Here is an 18371-nt window from a genome sequence, read left to right as displayed (position 1 = left end):
GAGGATGTTAAAAATATCAGACAGTTTCCTAACAAGAAAAGAGTGAGGAGGGTGGTTTTTTTTTTACCATTTATTTTGTATTTAGATATGGCTGTGACATATTTACGAATTGCTTTATTTAATCTGACAGAAGCAAAGGGACATGGTAGATCAAATGTCAGCTTAAGAATTTTCTGGAAAGGAAATACCTTCTTCCTGAAGTACTTAGCACTGACATCCAGTAAACTGCTTTTTAAGTAGCAGATACATGGGTTTCATTTTGAAGGAAGAGTTTGTGGAACACAGGCCAAGCTTCAGTTTGAGGATGATGCAGCTGAATTTAGTGTCTCTGCCACTGGTGGCTTTTGACAGAAAGTCTGAATCCAAAAAAGGCACATCCCTTTCCTTTCCATTGTGTGCATTTGGGAAGATTCTCAGTGTAAATGAATAAGTTATAACCTCTTTTAATTTAGAGGGCACCTTCAAGAGAATCCATGAAGCTTTTCGGTCTGCATTAACGCCTCGATAAGCAAACTTGCTATTGCAGTAGTGCCTGGTACACCAGCTCCTTCACACTCCTTTTCCTCTCTCCTGCTCCCACTAAATCTGGTGGTCCTTTAACCCAGCCCAACTCTTAGACCTCACTGTCCTAAGGCAGAGGCAGCCAGGGGAGGAGGGAAGATTATCAAATGCATGAATATTCCCCTGCCCCTGAATTTCACCTACCACTTGTTTTCTCTTATTTTCTCATTATCACTTTCTGTTTGTTTCTAGATGTATCTGTAAATTAGTTCTTGAGCACTAGTGCTTGCGAACTCCCCATACGGACTCTCGTTTACTGTCCTGAAGTTTCACGGTCCCCCTGCCCCATCACAGCGGTGTGATAACTGCTCCTCTTTCCATCCTCTTAGCTCAAAGTCAAGGATTCAAACTGTGGATGTGTGATCTTTCCCCCCTCTCCAATTAAGTGAAAAATGTGAATTTAAATTGAATTTGGCAAGTAGTTTTGGATTACAAGTAAAATATGGAAGAATTAAAAATATTCCAAATAAATAGGTTTTGAAATAAAGCAATACTCTTCAGGCTACATTTAGAGGGGGTTTTGAGTGTGTATTTTCTCCCCATGTTTCTTTGCAAATTGTGCCCACATCTCCTTTTGAAACGAGACTTTTACTTACCACTTTCAGTTGATTTGCCAGAAATGCTCACAACTAAAACATCATGTGCCTCTCTACAAGCATTGCAAAAAGTTTCTTTTTGGGCTGACCCCAAATGATGACTTAAAAAATATAACTCAGTTCAGCAAACATATTTAAGAAAAAAAATAAACGACTGAACGTTTGGCCTGATTGAAAGCAGGCTCGGCTCTAAAAGTTTGCTTTCTTCCCCTCCTTCTTCGAGTCTGACTCTGTACCAATAATTTATTTAAATTCCTAAAAGAGTTGTTTCAGGAGCTGGGACTGGGACCAGCTGACCTTATCCTACCCCTATGCTTCTTATCAGTGCCCATCACTTTTTTTAGGGCTGATGCACAGAGGAGGAAAGAGGTGATGGGTCTTTCCTCCAGGGGATGTGATGCTGCAGTCCAGCTCCTCACTGGGAACACAAGTGAATGGAGCTCCAGTAACAGCAGATTTCTTGGGTAGTGCTGCTGGATCTTTGACAAAAACAGAGGTCTGAATATCTCCCTGTATCTTCATCTTTCTCTTCCTTTCTAACACAGAATCACAGAATGTTAGGGATTGGAAGGGACCTCAAAAGATCATCTAGTCCAATCTCCCTGCTGGGGCAGGAACACCTGGATGAGGTTACACAGGAATGTGTCCAGGCGGGATTTGAATGTCTCCAGAGAAGGAGACTCCACAACCCCCCTGGGCAGCCTGTTCCAGTGCTTTCTTACCCTCACTGAGAAGAAGTTTCTTCTCATATTTAAGTGGAACCTCCTGTGTTCCAGTTTGTACCCATTGCCCCTTGTCCTTTCATTAGTTGTCACTGAGAAGAGCCTGGCTCCGTGCTCGTGACACTCACCCTTTACATATTTAAAAACATTAATGAGTTCTCCAGTCCTGGCTCCTCTTTGCTCCCATTCCTTTGCCCCTTATGCCTACCTTCTTTGTCTTTTATCCCTTCTCTTCCTTGTATAATAACTCATACTCATGTAGCCTCTTCCTCAGCTGCAAACTTTCAGCAATCTGCAGTCCAAGCAAATGGTCTCCTCCGGAGTGGGTACAGGCATTGCAGGAGAGAGGATCTTGTATCTCTATGGCTTTGCAGGAGCAGTGCAAGGAGACTCTGATGTTGTTCCTCCAGGCCCCTGCTAGATGGTGTTTGGTAGGGCTGGAGACTCTGGGGAACTGATACAAATCTCTAGTGAGCGTTGCAAATAGAGATTTTTTTTCCCCAGTGCCTTGTCACATTCCCAGAAGCGGAGCAAGTTGTCGCTAAAAGCAAAACAGGCACATCTCTGCAGTCCCTCTGCTAAATTTCAAATCCCTGTTCCGAAGGACTTGAACCATGGAAGTTTTCCCAATAAAGTGGTCGCACGACTTTGTCGATATGGGCAAATCTTTCCAACTGTTTTTTCAGGAACAGCCTGTTTTACCTGATACTTTCAAGGAAGAAAACAATTTCAGCTTGACACAAGCTCCTGGAAGGGAAAACTTTCAGCCTGAATGAATGAAGCTGTCAAAAGAGCAATCAGATGAAAATAGAGGTTTGTAGTTGAACGTTTGGAGCAGCCAAAGCTTCCACCAGTGCTGCTTCTAATGTAGCTGCTTGGAATACCTCTATACTGGCCATTAACAGGCCTAGAACAGGGAATAATGGGCCCAACAGTGGATTTCAATGCCTTAGGTGTGTGTGAGACAGAAGAAATAAAATGGCTGAAATCAACGGCAGCTTTAAATTGCAGGCATGATGCTTTGGTTTCCTGAGATCTGGAGGAAGGTGGCTGTGCTTTGATGAGGTCTTATTTTTCCTGTTAGCCCTGCTCCACCTTGTCTCCTTGTCGCGTCAGTGGAATGTCTGGTATGAAGGGAAGCCCTTTTTCATCTTCTTGGTCACATCTCACATCTTTGATCCTTTAAGAGCATTTTGCTACTTTCCTTTTTTTCTTTTTGTATTCCTGATCCCTTACTGTGCCTCTCTCTCTTCCTTTCCCTGTTCCTTCTGCTTTTCTTCTTCTACTTTCATCCCACACAGAATGAGGTATGTATTTCCCAAAAGAATACAGTACAGTATGAGTGGGATCACCTTCCCTGCCATATATGCTGATGCAGTTATGCCCTGCTCTGCTTTCCCTAAATCCAATAAACAGCAAGAACTCCAAATGTGGTCGCAACTGAAACAGTACACAAAGAATACGTGACATTATCAGTGCGAATGAGTTAAAACAGTTGTGACATTTGTAAAATCTCTCCATGGCCCCCTAAAGGGTCTGTAAAACTGCTTCTGTTTGTGTGTGTTTATGCATCTGGGTCTGCGTGGGTTAGTGGTGGCTGGGATTTAGGGCTCTCTGGGGAGATAAGGAGCAAGGATGCCATACATATGCTACAGAGAATGTCAGGACTACTCATATGGAAGGAAGCAGGAGGGATTTTCTTTCTCCTCCTGTGCAAAGCCTGTAGCTATGACTGGTATTTTATTTCCATGCATTAACAGGTATTTTAAGCAAGTTGAAAATCCAGATGCATCTGGTGTATATATATAATATATATATATATATATTTATTTTTTTAAATTCAATTGTTTTACTCCACAATGGATTTTCATTCCTGTTTTCTCCTGGGATATCACATGCACTTGCCCTTCAATGGTAGTCCTCGAAGAAGAATACAGGCCAAGCTTGGATGAAAAGATACCTCTATAAATAAGATGTAGCTGGCTGGACAGATTATTAGAGAAGTCATATTTAAGTATAACAGAAAAGGTGAGGTGGTCACTCTAGACAAAATGTGGCTCCTGTAAAAACTGTGCATTCTCAGCAGGGGAGTCTGTCACACTGGTTTGGAATTAGGCGTGCATCTACCAATGACCTAAAGCTCTGACATTCACTTAAAATAGCCCCTTCTGAGTTTGAAGAGTCTTGATTAGAGGTTATGAAAGGGCTGGTTCAAAACTCTGGCAATTGCTGGGAGTTGGTTCTGTTTCCTGAGGAGAACATAAATGGGGATCTCACAGCAAAGGGACCTGGCCAAAACAAGCTCTCGAAACACCAAAGCTTTTTCTACTGCATACTTTTCTTGGTCTTTTAGATGTCCCCAACAGGGACCATCCATCATATATCCTAATTGTTTGTTCAGTTCCCTTGAGAAACCCTTCGAAGAGAAAACAAGAGTGAATTCATGTTTTATACCAAAGCTGAGTCAACTGCAGCGTGGGATCCATGTGTTGCTGATACCACTTTGCGGCAGCTCACACAGCCGTGGCAATGAGTGGCAACTGAGGAGCTGCCCCGCTCCTTTCTGCGCACTCCGGATGCCTCCAAGGGTACAGGCGAATTAAAAAAGCTGCCTTCTTCTTAGAGAAGTTTGTTTTGATTAACACAGAGTCCATCTGGTACCAGCAAAGTTTACATTCCTGTAAACTGCGCAGTATTGAGTTTTACTAGGCCACCTACCCTGCTGTCTTCAATTATAAAACCTCCGAGTGCCCTGATGATGTAAATGATTTCAGGATGAGCCGTGCTTTTCAGGAAGCCAGAGCTGCCAAATATCTGTCCTGGCCTTCGCTTGAACTGTGCGAGAGAAGTCCCCGCATTATGAAGCATTTCTTGGATTTACCATTTGTTGTGATTCTGGTTGCTTTGGAGGGTATTCCTGAAAGGCTTTTAAAAGATAGCAAGTAGGCAATGACACGCTGGTTTGCTTTCTGGGAAAGCTGGCACAAAGCAGAGGTGGAACTTTTGCCCAGACGGGCTCTTTTCACACTCATTTAGCAAATCTGCCAATCTGGATTTCCTCTGCTAATTTTATCATTTCATTATCAAAATGTGGGAGACCCGCACCTTGAAATGTTTGCCTACCCTGGAGGCATTTTGCTGCATGTAGCTACCATTGATACAGTTTTCCTACATACTGCTCTCTTGTGGGAGTGGATGCGTGTGTGTGTCTTGGCACCAAGAGCCTCATTATGCTGGTCGGGGTGGAGCAGGTGATAGGGAGTGGTTCCCATGAACAGTGGGATGTCTGGCAGCCTGGTGTGGTTGGCAAATGCAAGGAAATCTGACCTGTAAATGACTTTATACAAAGGAGCTGTTTGAAACAGCTATAAAACAGTTAAGCTGCTGTAATTGCTTTGATTGTGCTAGCTGAAGACAAAATAAAGAGCTCTGGCTGATGTTAAGGTTGTCTGAGCAATGTTCAATGTCACTTCAGATGTTTTTGCAAGCCACAGTTTTACATGGGAAATGCTACTTCATTTTACATGCTGATGTTTAGCAAACTTCCTCATCCAGGTCCCATTTGCAGTTCGTTTGATTTTAATACAGAAGCTGTGTGGTGTTTTTTGCCTGCAGCAGAAATGTTTTCCTAGTTACCTTTCCTGAAACAAGTAGTAGCCTCAGTCAGGTACTCTGGAAAACCATATAGTTCTTGTAAAGCTTTGATGTACTGAGTATAACTCATATGTTTATACTACTCCTACAGGTTGCTCTGTGGGCAGACAGCTGGATTACCAAGCAATGAACCATATTGTCTCTTGTGGCTTCCAGGTAGACTTGAAGACAGCAGCTTTCTTCAAATGGAAGAGCTTTGCTTATTAATTGAACTGTCATGGAAAGCAACTGAAGCTGCAAAGTAGCAAAAGCATTTGGATGAAGCATTGGAAAGCTCAGGGCTCTCTGAACTCTCTTGCTTCATCCATTCCCAGTTACCCATTGCTTTCATTCTGGTTCCTTCTTGCTTGCTGCCCATGGGCTCTCTAGCACAGAGTGATGATTTGCAGTTGGTGTCAGTGCAGGGGGCTTTTTATTTATTTATTTATATTTATTTCTTCCCTGGAGATGTTACTGCTCCACAACATAAACTGTGAGGGGCCTGTCAGGATTTCCTGAAATGCTTTCAAAAGGCCTGCTCTGCAGTGGCCAGAGCTACCCTGCAATTCAGTGGAGCACTTCAAATTAACTTCGACTTGCCGATAAACTTACGCCTTGAAACTGTGTTTGGTATCTTGCATGGTGTGTGATGCTTGCTGCAAGGAAGGTGGCAAGGGCAGCATTTTAGTTACTCATAGGCAGACAAAATAAAAAGTCAAACTCAAGATGTTTAAAGAGTAAGCATTCTTCAATGTACTGCCAAGGATGAAAGAGCAACTACTGCCTTCCGTTTACATTCATTTTCTGGCTTTAATTTTCTCCTCAGGCCAGGCTTGGAAGGGAACAGAGAGATGGTAATGGTGTGGGTTCATCTGGAGGCCAGTGCTTAGATCCAGATCAGTGTCTAGTTTTGCAAGGCCCCGAAGCACATACGTGGTTTCCTCGGCCTCAGCAGCCTAAAATGAAGTTCACCCTTCTTGCTGAAGGGCTGCCTTCACAAACAGCGCGTCATCCCTAGCAGTTGTTCCAGCTGGAACATCTTTGATGCAAACTTGATCTGTTAAAAGCCAGATCCCTGCTGAGCATGGCAAAGCAGCGGGGTCTGCATGTTCCCACCTCCCCTCAGGTTCTGCTCCCTGTGCTGGTGGCTTGGCCAACCATGGGTGGCTGTTTTGGAGGGTGGCAAACACGTGGCCCAGAGATGATGGCCGCCTCATGAGTTTTAGGTCTCTGGTGCAAGGGGATGCAGTTTCTCAAGGATGAAGTTGGCACTATTCTTGACACCAGTAAAAGTGCTCCTCTGTCTCTAGTTAAAGTCTTGGAGAAAGAGCTGAAGTGTTCTGGCTGATCTTTATCCAGAATAATTCCACCTAAAGCAAATAATTGTAATGGAAACATTCTGCCCAAAGTGTTGCAGTTAGTTAAAACTACACGTGAGTGAAAACAGGTTCTTGAAAAGAGTCAGGCAGCATGATTAATAGAGGGCTCTCCTCCCTCCACCCATAAAAATATAAACAAAAAGCAACCCAACACTTCTGTTCCCACTGTGAATCACGAGGGGGTTGAGTTTCTTAAAAGGTTCCAGTAGGGAACAAAAGACTGGGGTTTGATCCAACTGCTGTTAAAATCACCAAGAGGCTTTCCCTTTGGCTCCGGTGGGCTTTGGAGCAGAGCCATGGTGAACACTTGGAGGCCAACCTGACCTTTCATGGAGAGAGAAAGCTGAAGGCTTAGTTTCATCTCACTTGTAGTTGCTGGAGCCTCATGAAAATCAGTAGGAGCTCTAAAAACTTTGCACTTTGCGGAGTTCAGCCCTTGAAGACTAATCTGACATTTAAGTCAGATTTAGTCCTTAAATGTCAACGTTTGTAAATAAGTAGACACCAAAGACTGAAAGTCATCTGGCTTGCTTTACAGTGTATGGTTTGGTTCCTAAGTTTTAGGTATGAAACTTAGGGGAAATTTTCTGGTCAGCAGTTATTTTGTAGTGAGCACATAGGTGTACTTTTGTCTGTTTCTTGCTGGCTTTGCCCCCGTTTCTTTTGTCTTCAGTGTAATCTTTTCTCCATCTTGCCATGGTGACCAGGCTTGCAAACTTCCTACTATAGAAAATTCGAACAAAAAGCCAGATATTAAAGACTCTTGGCAGCATTAGGAAGTGCTGCAATCTTGTTTTTTCAAAGACTTGAAGCGTGGAAGCAATCAGGTGATAGACTGTGTTGAGGAATTTGGAGAGGAAATAAGATGCATTTTATATGCGAGATGTTCACAGGATAGAGGTATGATGCTTTCATACTTGAAAGGTAACTTGCGTGCTGTTGTTGTGATTCACGGTGCAGTTTTTGTAAATCATTTAAATAGAGTATCCCAATACTGGTTGTATGTTACACAGAGGGACCTGCAAATGTTTTCATTCTGAATTTATTTTGTTTACCTGTTATTTATAACTTCTTAAAATTATTTGTCATTTTTTCAATAGTTTTCTAGCTCTTCTCTGCTTAAAATATTCCTGTTATCTCTTCTGTATTTCTTTTTGCTTCTCATCACTTTATTACAATGACGAAGCCTCTCTAAGGTTCAGTAGAAGTGAAATTATCATTGAATTAATGTCATAGTCACGGCACCATTTGTTATATTAAGAAAGCTCCTTAGAATTCGGCAAGTGCTTCTCCCCTATATTAAAATAAATGTGTAGTTTTGGCTCCAGATACAGTTTAATTTTACTGATTGAGAAACAGGAAGGTTTTTATGAACACTCCTACAACAATAAGCCACCTGTATATTTGTCTCTCTGCAGTTAATTATCATAACATCTTGTCAGCAGACTTGTAACGAAACTTAAGCATGCAAAATACACTTTAAAAAAAAATGCTTAAAATAACTTCGGTTCTGCTAGACAGTTATTCCCATCTCTAGAGACTGAGAGAGCTGGGAACAAGGAGTTTTTGCATTTTAATCACAGCCTAAAACTGAATTGCTTTGTTTGGGTGACCTTTCAAAAACATGTCTGTGTAGTCTTCTGGGAGTCTGAAGACAGCAATCTTGGTGAGACACGTGAGGATTTTCTGAGGATTAAGGAGTGAATTGATGATTTAAAACCAAACCAAAACCAGATTTTGATGGGAAAACTGCCACGTATTGTAGTGTGTATTATTTGAAGTGGTCTCACTTAAGTCATGTGGAAAGAGCTTTGAAGAGTAAGAGTGATGTCATTATTGCTGCACGTTAGTTTAGGGTGGATAAAATAATGTACGGCTTTTTTTTTTTTTCCAGTTTGAAAAACAAGTTATTGTTTCAAAGTATTTAAACAAATATTTGTTTTCTTATGTTTCAGCTACCTGACTGCAAATAACAATCAGAATTTCTTGTATACTGCAAGGCCTTTTTTGAAGAGAGCTGTTTTGGTGATAAGCTACGTAAGTACAAATGGACTTTACCATGTATTTCTGTGTGTGTGATAAGAATGAACATTGCATGGTAGTGTCCCAAAAAACTCAGAAAGCTTAGATGGTAGATCTTAATACAAAGTTAGTCTTGGAAGATAGTCTAGAATACTTCGGCTGGGCAGAGACAAGAATATTGCTGTGTTTACGGTTCAAATTTTCTTTCAATTTATAGTGATTGCCCTTTCAACCATGTAATCATGAGCAAGTATTTCCTGCCCTAAATACAGGGGGGCTCTCTGGCGCTGGGCTGACTTTTCAGTGGCGTGCTGTTAGTGCCAGTGCAGGGCTCGGTAGGAGTCACAAGAAAAGCTCTGCCTGCAAATACCTGCTGCTTGGCGCTCTCCAAGCAGGACTTGACACATGGCAGGGAAGAAAACAAAGACCTCCACGTAGGTGTGCAGGGTGTGCAACTCCTTGTGCTGCTCTAGGAGCCAGATTCCCTTGCTTGTCCATTGCCAAGTGGTTCTCAGAAAGGTAGAGGAGTCCCAGCCTGCAGAAATCCTTCCAGGGATTAGGATTACACAGCATGAAAAACACCAATGGAGTTTGTCTTTACACCTGTGCCAGCATCAGTGAGCAATAATAGCTTTTAGGACATCAGCCATGATTTTTCTCCTCTGTATTTGGGTAGAGGTCAATAGTGAAACTGCAGTCTGAGCTGGACCAGGATGACGGATCTGTCCTTCAAAATGTTGCCTTTGTCGTGTTTAGCCAAGATGTGCCAGTTGCTGTCAGTAATGCACGTGTGAATGGGATGGGACACACAACAACACAGCGTGCTGTCTGTGCTGCGGGTTGACACATTTGTCACCCTGCAGAGGGTGGCAAAATTGAATTTTGCCTAAACCACTGAGCTGACTCACTTCTGGGCACAGGGCAGAGCATGGGGAGCTATCACAACAAAATATTTGCTGGAGGCCCTCGTTCTTCTAGGCAGCGCATTGCTAACCGAGGTGTTGTTCTTTGAAGGTGATTCTCGTGTTGTATTTCCGCCTCTGGATAATGGGAGGATCCATGCCGATGTTCTCAGAGCAGGACAATCCAGCTTCATTCTCGCCGTATTTACTGACGAGGTATGATGCCACTAATCAAACAAAAGTTTTCAAAAGGGCAGTCTTGACATTATTTTTTTCCCCTATACCTAGGATGTTTTACAGATGCGAAATGAGAAGACTTGTTTTGTTGTCTTAATTACTTCTCCTTGTTGCTCTGTCTAGAATACAAAGCAACCAGCATTATTTGAACCCCCAAGCATGTTTTGGGATGTGTAGAGTTATATTACATATGCTTTCTTACTGAAAAATATGGGCTTATTTTTATGCAAAGCCCAAATAATATAGTTTAATTGCCTGAGCAAAGGACTGAAAAACCCAGTGACTGAAGCCTAATCCTAAACCTTGAAGCTGGCTACTCCTGAGGTATGGTATGCAAGCATTCAGGGTTTCGGCTTCAGCTGAATTTTGTATAAAAAGGGGATGACCATGCCTGTTGCTGGAATATGAGTGGCTGATCAGTGAGGTGGAAGGCAGGACCCCAGTGGCACAGAGTACTGCACAGCTCTGACTAAGCATAGGATGGGCTGCCATGGATTAATAAAAACAGTGAACCTGAAATTTGTGTTAACAGATTTGTGTTATTTTATCACTATTTTTTTTAAAGGTACTTAATGCTTAAATTGGGTATTTTTTTTCCCTTGCCTGGGACCCGGTGTGTGGTTAGGTGGGCTGATACCATATCTTTCTGGTTCTTCTGGGCCAGACCAGCAAGGCAGTGGCAGCTGTGCTTTAGCTCTTCCCTCCAAACCTAACCAGACCAGTGCTCCGAGTAAATGTGGTAGGAAGTTGTTGATTTCCTCTTAAGACAGAGCCATGTGCATAGCTGCTCTGGTTAGCTACTGAACTGGGGAAAGACTCTTTGGAGGCTTCTGGAGGAGTTTCCTGATGTCTGGAATGAGAATAGGAACAGTCCTCCTCTGTGTCACTTGCTGGCTCCTCGTTCCAACAGCAGAATTGCAGCTGAGATGCAGGTTAAGATCAAACAATCCTTATTCAGCATCTGGTGCAGAATTGGACTGGATCTCATTTGGGAGACCTTTATGATAATGTGACAACAGCTCCTATTACCATCAAGGCTAAAAGGGCTTTCAGGAAGCACGCTGTCTGATTTGGAAAGCTCTGATCTGTTTGCAGCGTTTCTGGCAGAGTTATTAATACCAGACTCTGTGCGGCACAGCGTGAAGGATTTGCTGCTGTCCCTTTTTGATATGTTTATGCTGAGATGGGGGTCATCAAGTCTCATAAATGATCCTGGCCTGATTCCAATTACGTATTCTGGCTGCAAATGTCTTTCGTGTGTTTGTCTCTTTACATCTCATAATGTCAGGGGAAGGCTTTTTAAACCCCAAAGCCAAGTCATTCTTGGGGTATGAAACAGTGACTATTTTTACCACCGGTACTGTGGATTTTATTAACAGCCTTATGAATGACAAATGATGTCCTCTCTGGCCCCAGCAGCAGCCCTGGCTTCACCTGCAGTCCAGCAACACCTACCAGTAAAAACCAGTATTATTGTTCTAGAGGGATTCCAAAACCCTGTAGTTATCCCAGCTCTTCGACTTCTGCTGAGCTTAAGCTTAATCCTCACTTTTACCCAGAAGCCTGTGCCTTCCATCCAGAAAACCCATCCTTTCGGCAAGCCCCAAAGTCAGCTGTTACATGGCTTTCTAATATGCAGAGTTAAATTTAGTTGGTAAATTCTTTCCCTACACATCTAGCACCAACCTCCTGTGGCTGATGCTCAGTCATGGGTGCTGACAACTGAAGCTGAAAAGAACGTTTGTTGTTGAATCCTGGTCAGGGTCCAGTTAGGAGGCAGGACTGGAGGCAAGGCTGCAACACTAGCCCAAAGTCCATCCAGGAATAAAGGGTGAGAGGCAGGAGTAGGGACAAGTGAGAACTTGTGTCTGTGCGGGTCCGTCCAGGAGACAAGCTACCTACAGCATAGTTCCAGGGTCCATCCAGGAGTCAGGGCTGAGCTGAAATGGGGCTCCTGGAGCACTGGACATCAGGTGTGGGGCCAGGTGAGGCTCATCAGGGCCCTGGCAGCATGTTGCTGCAGTTCAGTACCTGCCACTTTCCCTGCCATGGATCTTGTTGCTGACCTTCTGTGATAATCCCTGTCCTCACTCTGCAGGCACTGTATGATCTAGAAATAAGCTGGCTCTCGAGCTTCTGTTGGCCTTAACCCTAGCTGCCTGGCATGAGCCTTCATCTTAGATGTGAGGTACCTGCAGAATATGTCTATAAATTCTTCTCTGCAATTCTTAATTTGTCTCAACTCAAACCTTAAGCTTGAACTTGCAATCGAATGACTTGAAAGAGGCCAAAACCCAGCTATCCTGATCCCATGCACCACCCTAAGACTGCAGGATCCACTTGCCAGTGTGTTAGTCTTGCGCAGCAACACCTTCTTTCCTGAACCCAGACCCCTACCCTTCACTTCCAAATAGGTGGTGGTCCACTGACTGCCTCAGAGCCGGCTACACGCCCAGCTGTGCTTCTGGCAGTCATCTTCTTGTTAGACCTGTGAGGTCCATGTAGAAAAAAGAAATCAGAGGTGAGAGCTATATTTCGTTGTTGAATCTTGCTAATCTCACAGAGCTGTGAGAGGACTATTCAATGTGGATGATACCTTAGGGTGAGTGTCTGGACAGCTGGGGTGGCAAATTTTTGCCAAATGGATGAATGGTCAATCTTGCAAGGCAGGCTGAGACCCGATGACTGTCTCTGAACTGACAGTCCATAATGCACCCACTGACCACAGCCCTTCTCTTGGCAACAAACCTCTTCCTTCCTCACCTCCTCTTTCAGACTCAAACTGTAACTCTCACCTGAGACATTATCTTATTATGGTCAGAGCTAAAGCTATTGGTGCAGAACTGATGTTGTACCCATCATCATGAGTGCAGGACTGGGACGTCTGATGGATGTGGCAAGGTTGAATGGCATTGGCCTGGTTTCCAGGAAGGTCTGTGAGTCTGACCAGTGACAAGGCTGGGCTGAGGTGCAGGGCTGGCGTTCAGCTTAGGTGCAAGGAAGAGGAAGGCTGAAGAGACCAGATTGTTTTTGAAGCCTAGTATTTCCACGGGGTGGAAATAAGAAGTGATGTTAGCTGAGTTAAGTTGCTTGAGGGTGGATTTTGAGGTGATACAACTTGCTGGCCCCATTGTTAGGGGTGACGTTAGGTTAGGGTCTGGGACATCAAGGCTACTTAAGTAGATCAACATCCAAGTAGGTGCTGGGTGTGTGGTTGCTTGCCCAGCTGGTGGATGTCCAGTCACATGGGAGACTCTGTGGTTATGGTCCAGCCTCAGAGAAGATGCTAAATGGTGTGTATTACTCAGCTGTGGACACCTACAGCAGCAGCATAGGAAGAGTTGGTGTGAGAAGCTTTTAAAGAGCTTTTGAAGGCAGTAATTAGGTCACAGCACTTAATTCAAAGCCAGGATGTTACTTTGGGTTGCATTGGGAGGAAGGGAGTAGAAGAGACAAGTTTGGTGTTATGACCAGAAGGGAGAAGCCCCATGAAGCTAAAAGAAAGGCCAGTGTTGGGTGGTGATCTTGAGGTGGTTACTAACACCTTGACTATGGCTGAAGCAAGGGTTAGCGCTCAGGCAAGGGGCAGGTTGTTTTGTAACTCTCTAGAGATCATGCAGGGCACAAAGAGGAGTTTCTGTTTGCAAGCAGTCATCTTTATTTGCACTGAGCTGGGAGTGTGGCTATTGTGCATGCATGTCTCACCAGAGTAAATGTTAGAGTTTTCAACAGAGTTGAAAGTTATTGTAAGACTTGGCCAACTCGGTGCGGCCTGGAGGAAGGTTGATGACAACAAGTGGAGTAAAAAAAAAAGAAAAACACTTGTTTGGAAATGTGTGGCAGTCTTTGTGAAAACCATAAAGTTAGATCTGGAGTTGGGGTCTTGGTTGACATGGGATGAACCCAAAAGAGTACTGTTAACCCTCACAAGATTTCTGTGTCAGCTGGTGAGCTCTACAGGTGTAGTTTGTCCGAAGGCTGGCAAGGGTTATTGGAGTCTGGCTAAGATTAGAGGTAGATATAAGTTCAGGTTTGAAAAAGTATTGAGTAATGAGGTCAGATTTTGTCAGCCCTTATGACGCTTGTAGTGTAAATTAGACGACTGAGGGTGTGAGAGAGGTCTATGCATCCATGATTGTGTGGAGGAGGGGAGCATATAGAAATAAAGGTGTGCCAAATGAATCTAAGAGGGGACAGGTTCAAAGCAAGCCAAGGATGTGGCTTGTAACAGGTAACAGAGCTGAGGAGCTCCTTCCTGCAGGATGCTGTGGGTGTGCTGAAAGTTTATGCAGGCTCAAAGAGAGATTTGCCAAGTTAAAAAAAGAAATCTAGACTACTAGATATGCAGAAACCATATTCAACTCAGATTTGCCAGCTAGAAACTGGGAAAAATTACCATGTTTGTATATGCTGTGCTTGGCATTAATTTTTGGTCACTGCTGGAGAGAGGATCCTGGTCTAGACAGACCCTTGTGTGGCCCGGTTTGGCCTTAGAACGTGACTGTATTTTCTGTGCAACCCGTCTCCGATCTTGGATAACACAAGCTTATCAATTAAAGTAGATAGATGGTGGTTTATTTAACCATTGGAAGACAAAATACACTGAAACAATGACAGTTTTGCAGTCTTAAAAAAATAATCTGTTCAGTGTGTTCACTAAATTACTTTCCTTAAAATTACAAGTGAATGGGGATGCAAGTAAATGCTTTGAAAGTCAGAATATGAATGCTTCAGTCCCTGCAAGGTACTGGATATTTCTAATATCCCCAAATACTTCAAAACTTACAGTGACATAAATGAAAGCCACATTTCCAGGTCCTTCAGTGTGTTGCTTGGCAAGGGTGATCTGAGAAGATGAAAGCTGTCCATCATTCGCTTTCTCAGTGGAGGCAGAAATGACGGTGTGGGGAATCCTGCTCTTTGTAAGCTTTGCCAGTAGAGCCTGTCCATACAGGCTGTTGCACGCCGCAGAAAGGACACACAAAAACCTTCTCTGGTGACCTACCTTAAAGCACACAGATTTCCAGTCATTTTGACTTGCCAGCTCAAACTCTGCTATGGGTAAGCTGCTGCAATAGAAAAACCAACCTCAAGCCTCTGTTAAAACATTCTTGCTCGTATTAGATGAAATTTGAGGAAGAAAGCAATTAGAAAGGTTTCGCGAGCTCCCCCGGCTTTAGGTAAGCAGCGCACTGAAGTGCAGCTGGAGTGTTTAGCTGGGTGTTGAACAGTGGGGCTGTCATGCTTCAGACGTTTTGCACAATGTTCCTTTCTTCTGCCATTCTTGAGGGGAAAGAAGTAGGAGGCCTCCTCTGGATAAACAGATTGTATTACTAACACCGTGGTGAGACAAGGGAAAAGTCCATTGTACAGCATGTCTCAAGGTGCGTGAAACAGATTAAATCCTACCAGTAATTTCAAACTAAGAAAGTGTGTTTTTTTTTAAAACTGTATCTTTGGGAATCAAGTTATATTAATTTCTGATGGCATTTGCCTTGTGACCTCCCTTGGCTGATCACTCAGGGCATGACGCAGGCTTATTTTTGGTGTTTCATTAAATAGTTAATGTATTTCTACTAAGACTGCCTTGAGATAACATTGTCCCATGGTTGAACTGCTCCCTCTGTAAGAAGCTGGCTTTCTGTATTTCTGTGCTGTTTCAATCAGGTAAATGAGAATTCAGTGCCACAGAAAGCCTAAGGAATGCTTGTACATAAAAACTGGCATATACTCCTTTTCATAGAGATTTGTGACTGTTTCCCAAGCAATGCATTTAATCATCCCAGTTGTAACTTTGAAGGGGATGAATTACCGAGAGGCACACAGCTGACCTAGGCTGAAGAATTGGGTCCCTGTGCCAGCCAGTTCTGCCAAGGTGATAGAAGTCAAGTGCAGCAACTACTCTGGTATGGGATTTTTACTGACTTTAGGCTAGGAACTAGCATTAAAATAGACCCGTGTGACACATCAGTTCTTAATTAGTCAGGCTTGTGCATGCTTCCTGAGTGGAAAAGTTCTGCCTGTTTTGTCAGTGCTTTCTGTCATGTGCACAGAGGTGCTAAACTTCAGCTCTACAGGTGATCTCTGTGGGCACCCAGCGTTCACGGCTCAATTCTAGCCAAATGGGAGAACAACAGCGTTGGTAAGAATCGATGTCATGCCCACCCAGGGGCCAGACAGTCTATACATTAAGTGTAAAATATATTCTTTATTCCAAAGGGGCTGGGAGTGGAGGGGATGCCTGTCTGGAAGATGGAGCTATTATAGAAAGTAAAAGCCATACTACAGTAGCAGGTTCCCAGAGGAACCTGCTTTCCCAAAGCCACGTGAAAGATTTCAGCATCTCTCTCAGTTAAGATTTCTTGGTTTAATGAACAAACCCAGGCAGGTAGTGCTGCTCTGGCAATCAGCTTGATAGGCGTTTTTAATAGGTCATGGTGCTTGCTGCAAATGCCGGTTACACAAGAAGCCTTCCCTGCCAAAAGCCTGCATATGGAGTGAAGGGGTGCAGCCAAATCAGAGGCCATTGATTCTTACAGGCAATGCATTTTGCTTGTCAAAATAGTTCCATGCAGGAGGGCTTGGCCATGGGCGGCCTGAGGCAAAGCAGCGTGCCCAGAACATCCCCTTGACTCCTGCTGGTGTGGGGTAGGTAATGCTCTGGGGTACAACGAACCATTTCCAGAATCGTTATCACAGCGGGTTTATAAAGCCTGTTTTTTAATTTCCTGAGGATCAGCCACCAGCATCTCAGCGGGTGTCCAGGGCACCCTCTATCCCCCACTGCCCCAGTGAACCTCTCCTGTAGCAGCTGCCCACCAGCAGCTGGGGGGTTTTCAGGTGTGTGACTTTTGGAACGTACTGCTGTGGGTGGTGAGCTGAGGGTCACGTCTGATCACTGGGCACGCTCTCACCCACAGCATGCGGAGGTTTGCAGGGGGGAAACAGTGTGAGATCAATCCCAGGTCTTCCAGCATTGAGACTCTGACAGCAGGCTCAGGTTTCACTGGGAATTCACAGGCTCTTTGAAAGTCTTTACTCTTCAAGAATTTGATATTTTTCGGATTCTTAGCTACAGAGCTGAAACAACTGAGCGAGAGCTGTTCAACACATCAAAGCTCTTCAGGCTGTGAAGCTGTAGAGGACAACATAGTCTGCCTTTCCTCCTGTGTCCCTGGTGCACACAAACCCACCTTACTATTCATCAAGCTGCATCTGCCTGTTTATCTGTATCTTTGTCTTTCCTACTCCTGTCCTCTAATGACTAGCAGCTCTTTCCCCCTAGATGCAAAAGTTTTGGTGAAAAGGAATCCACAGGCACCTTTTCCAGTTACAAGTGTTTTCTGTCTAGCGAATATTTGCATTTGGATGTTAAAATTGGAATTGGTGTGTCTTTTGCTTGTTTGTGTAGACTTACTCCATCACCAAATGTGCTGGATAGACAAAGTGTGATTTTTCTTCTAAGGCTATGAAAAGAAAATGTTTAGGCTGACAATATACAGAGCAGGAAAATAAACTCACGGGGGAAGGTATGGCTGGACCAGCAGTTCCCAGGGGGAGCACAAATACATACCATTTTAAGACAACATCCTTAAATACCACCACCTGCTTATAATTGGAGCCACATGTGTCCTAGGAGGACATTATTGTGAAGCACTGATTGAACACACTTGGTTTTAGGGCTTTGTAAAGGATGAAGAGAGCCTTGAGCTGAAATCAGTTCAGCTGTTAATGCAAGTGAGAAGCATTTCCTAATAGAGGAGCTCTTTTCACCCTTACAGTGAACTGAAAACTCTTAGTGCCTGGAGGTGTGGAGGTCTTCTCAAAAGAGCACTAACAAGGTCTGTGACTTCTGAATGGGCCACAATGGTCTTCATGCTTCTGTTTCAGATCACCCCTTCTTTGTGTGTCCCATTTTTTTTCTGAATACCAGTTAAGTGCAGGTACTTTTTTTTTTTTTTTTCCCAACCAGGAGAATATTTTGCCTTTGTCTTGCTAAAGTCTGCAGTGCAGGAAAATCTTCCACTTGCGGGTGGATACCCTGCTGGGTCTTTTGGGGTAAGGTTGGTTGTCAGGAATGGGATGGGTTGTCCCAGAACTGGGTAGATGGTAGGTTGTACCCCTGTTTGAACCTAGAAAGAACAGGATCACTGGCCCCTGCTTTTCCATGTGGCTTTGGTGGGGCATGGTCTGAGTCCTGTAATCACTTGTGTGGCACAGTTTTAGGAAGAAATCAGTAATCTCAGTCCCTGGGAGCTGGGGAAAAAAGCTTAAGACACTCCCAAATCAGAAAGCAAATAAAACTTCACATAAATGTCT

The 18371-nt window shown here is 43.8% G+C and overlaps 1 protein-coding gene across 9 annotated transcripts in view; it reads left to right on the top strand.

Moving 5' to 3' along the window:
- Positions 1 to 18371, top strand: part of TMTC1 (transmembrane O-mannosyltransferase targeting cadherins 1) — a 174631-nt gene that overhangs the window by 50153 nt on the left and 106107 nt on the right. For all 9 annotated transcript variants that reach the window (XR_014185130.1, XR_014185131.1, XR_014185132.1 and 6 more), the window contains exons 6-7: positions 8847 to 8928; positions 9928 to 10031. Coding sequence is in view for 5 of the 9 variants with exons in the window: in XM_082062646.1 (XP_081918772.1) it covers positions 8847 to 8928; positions 9928 to 10031 (186 nt within the window). In the remaining 4 variants the exon portion in view is untranslated. The remainder of the gene's footprint in view (positions 1 to 8846; positions 8929 to 9927; positions 10032 to 18371) is intronic.

This window comes from Streptopelia decaocto, assembly GCF_964273445.1.
Source record: "Streptopelia decaocto genome assembly, chromosome: 1".
NCBI lineage: Eukaryota > Metazoa > Chordata > Aves > Columbiformes > Columbidae > Streptopelia > Streptopelia decaocto.
Note: the sequence above shows the minus strand (reverse complement) of the source record. Positions and strands in the feature narration are given on the sequence as shown.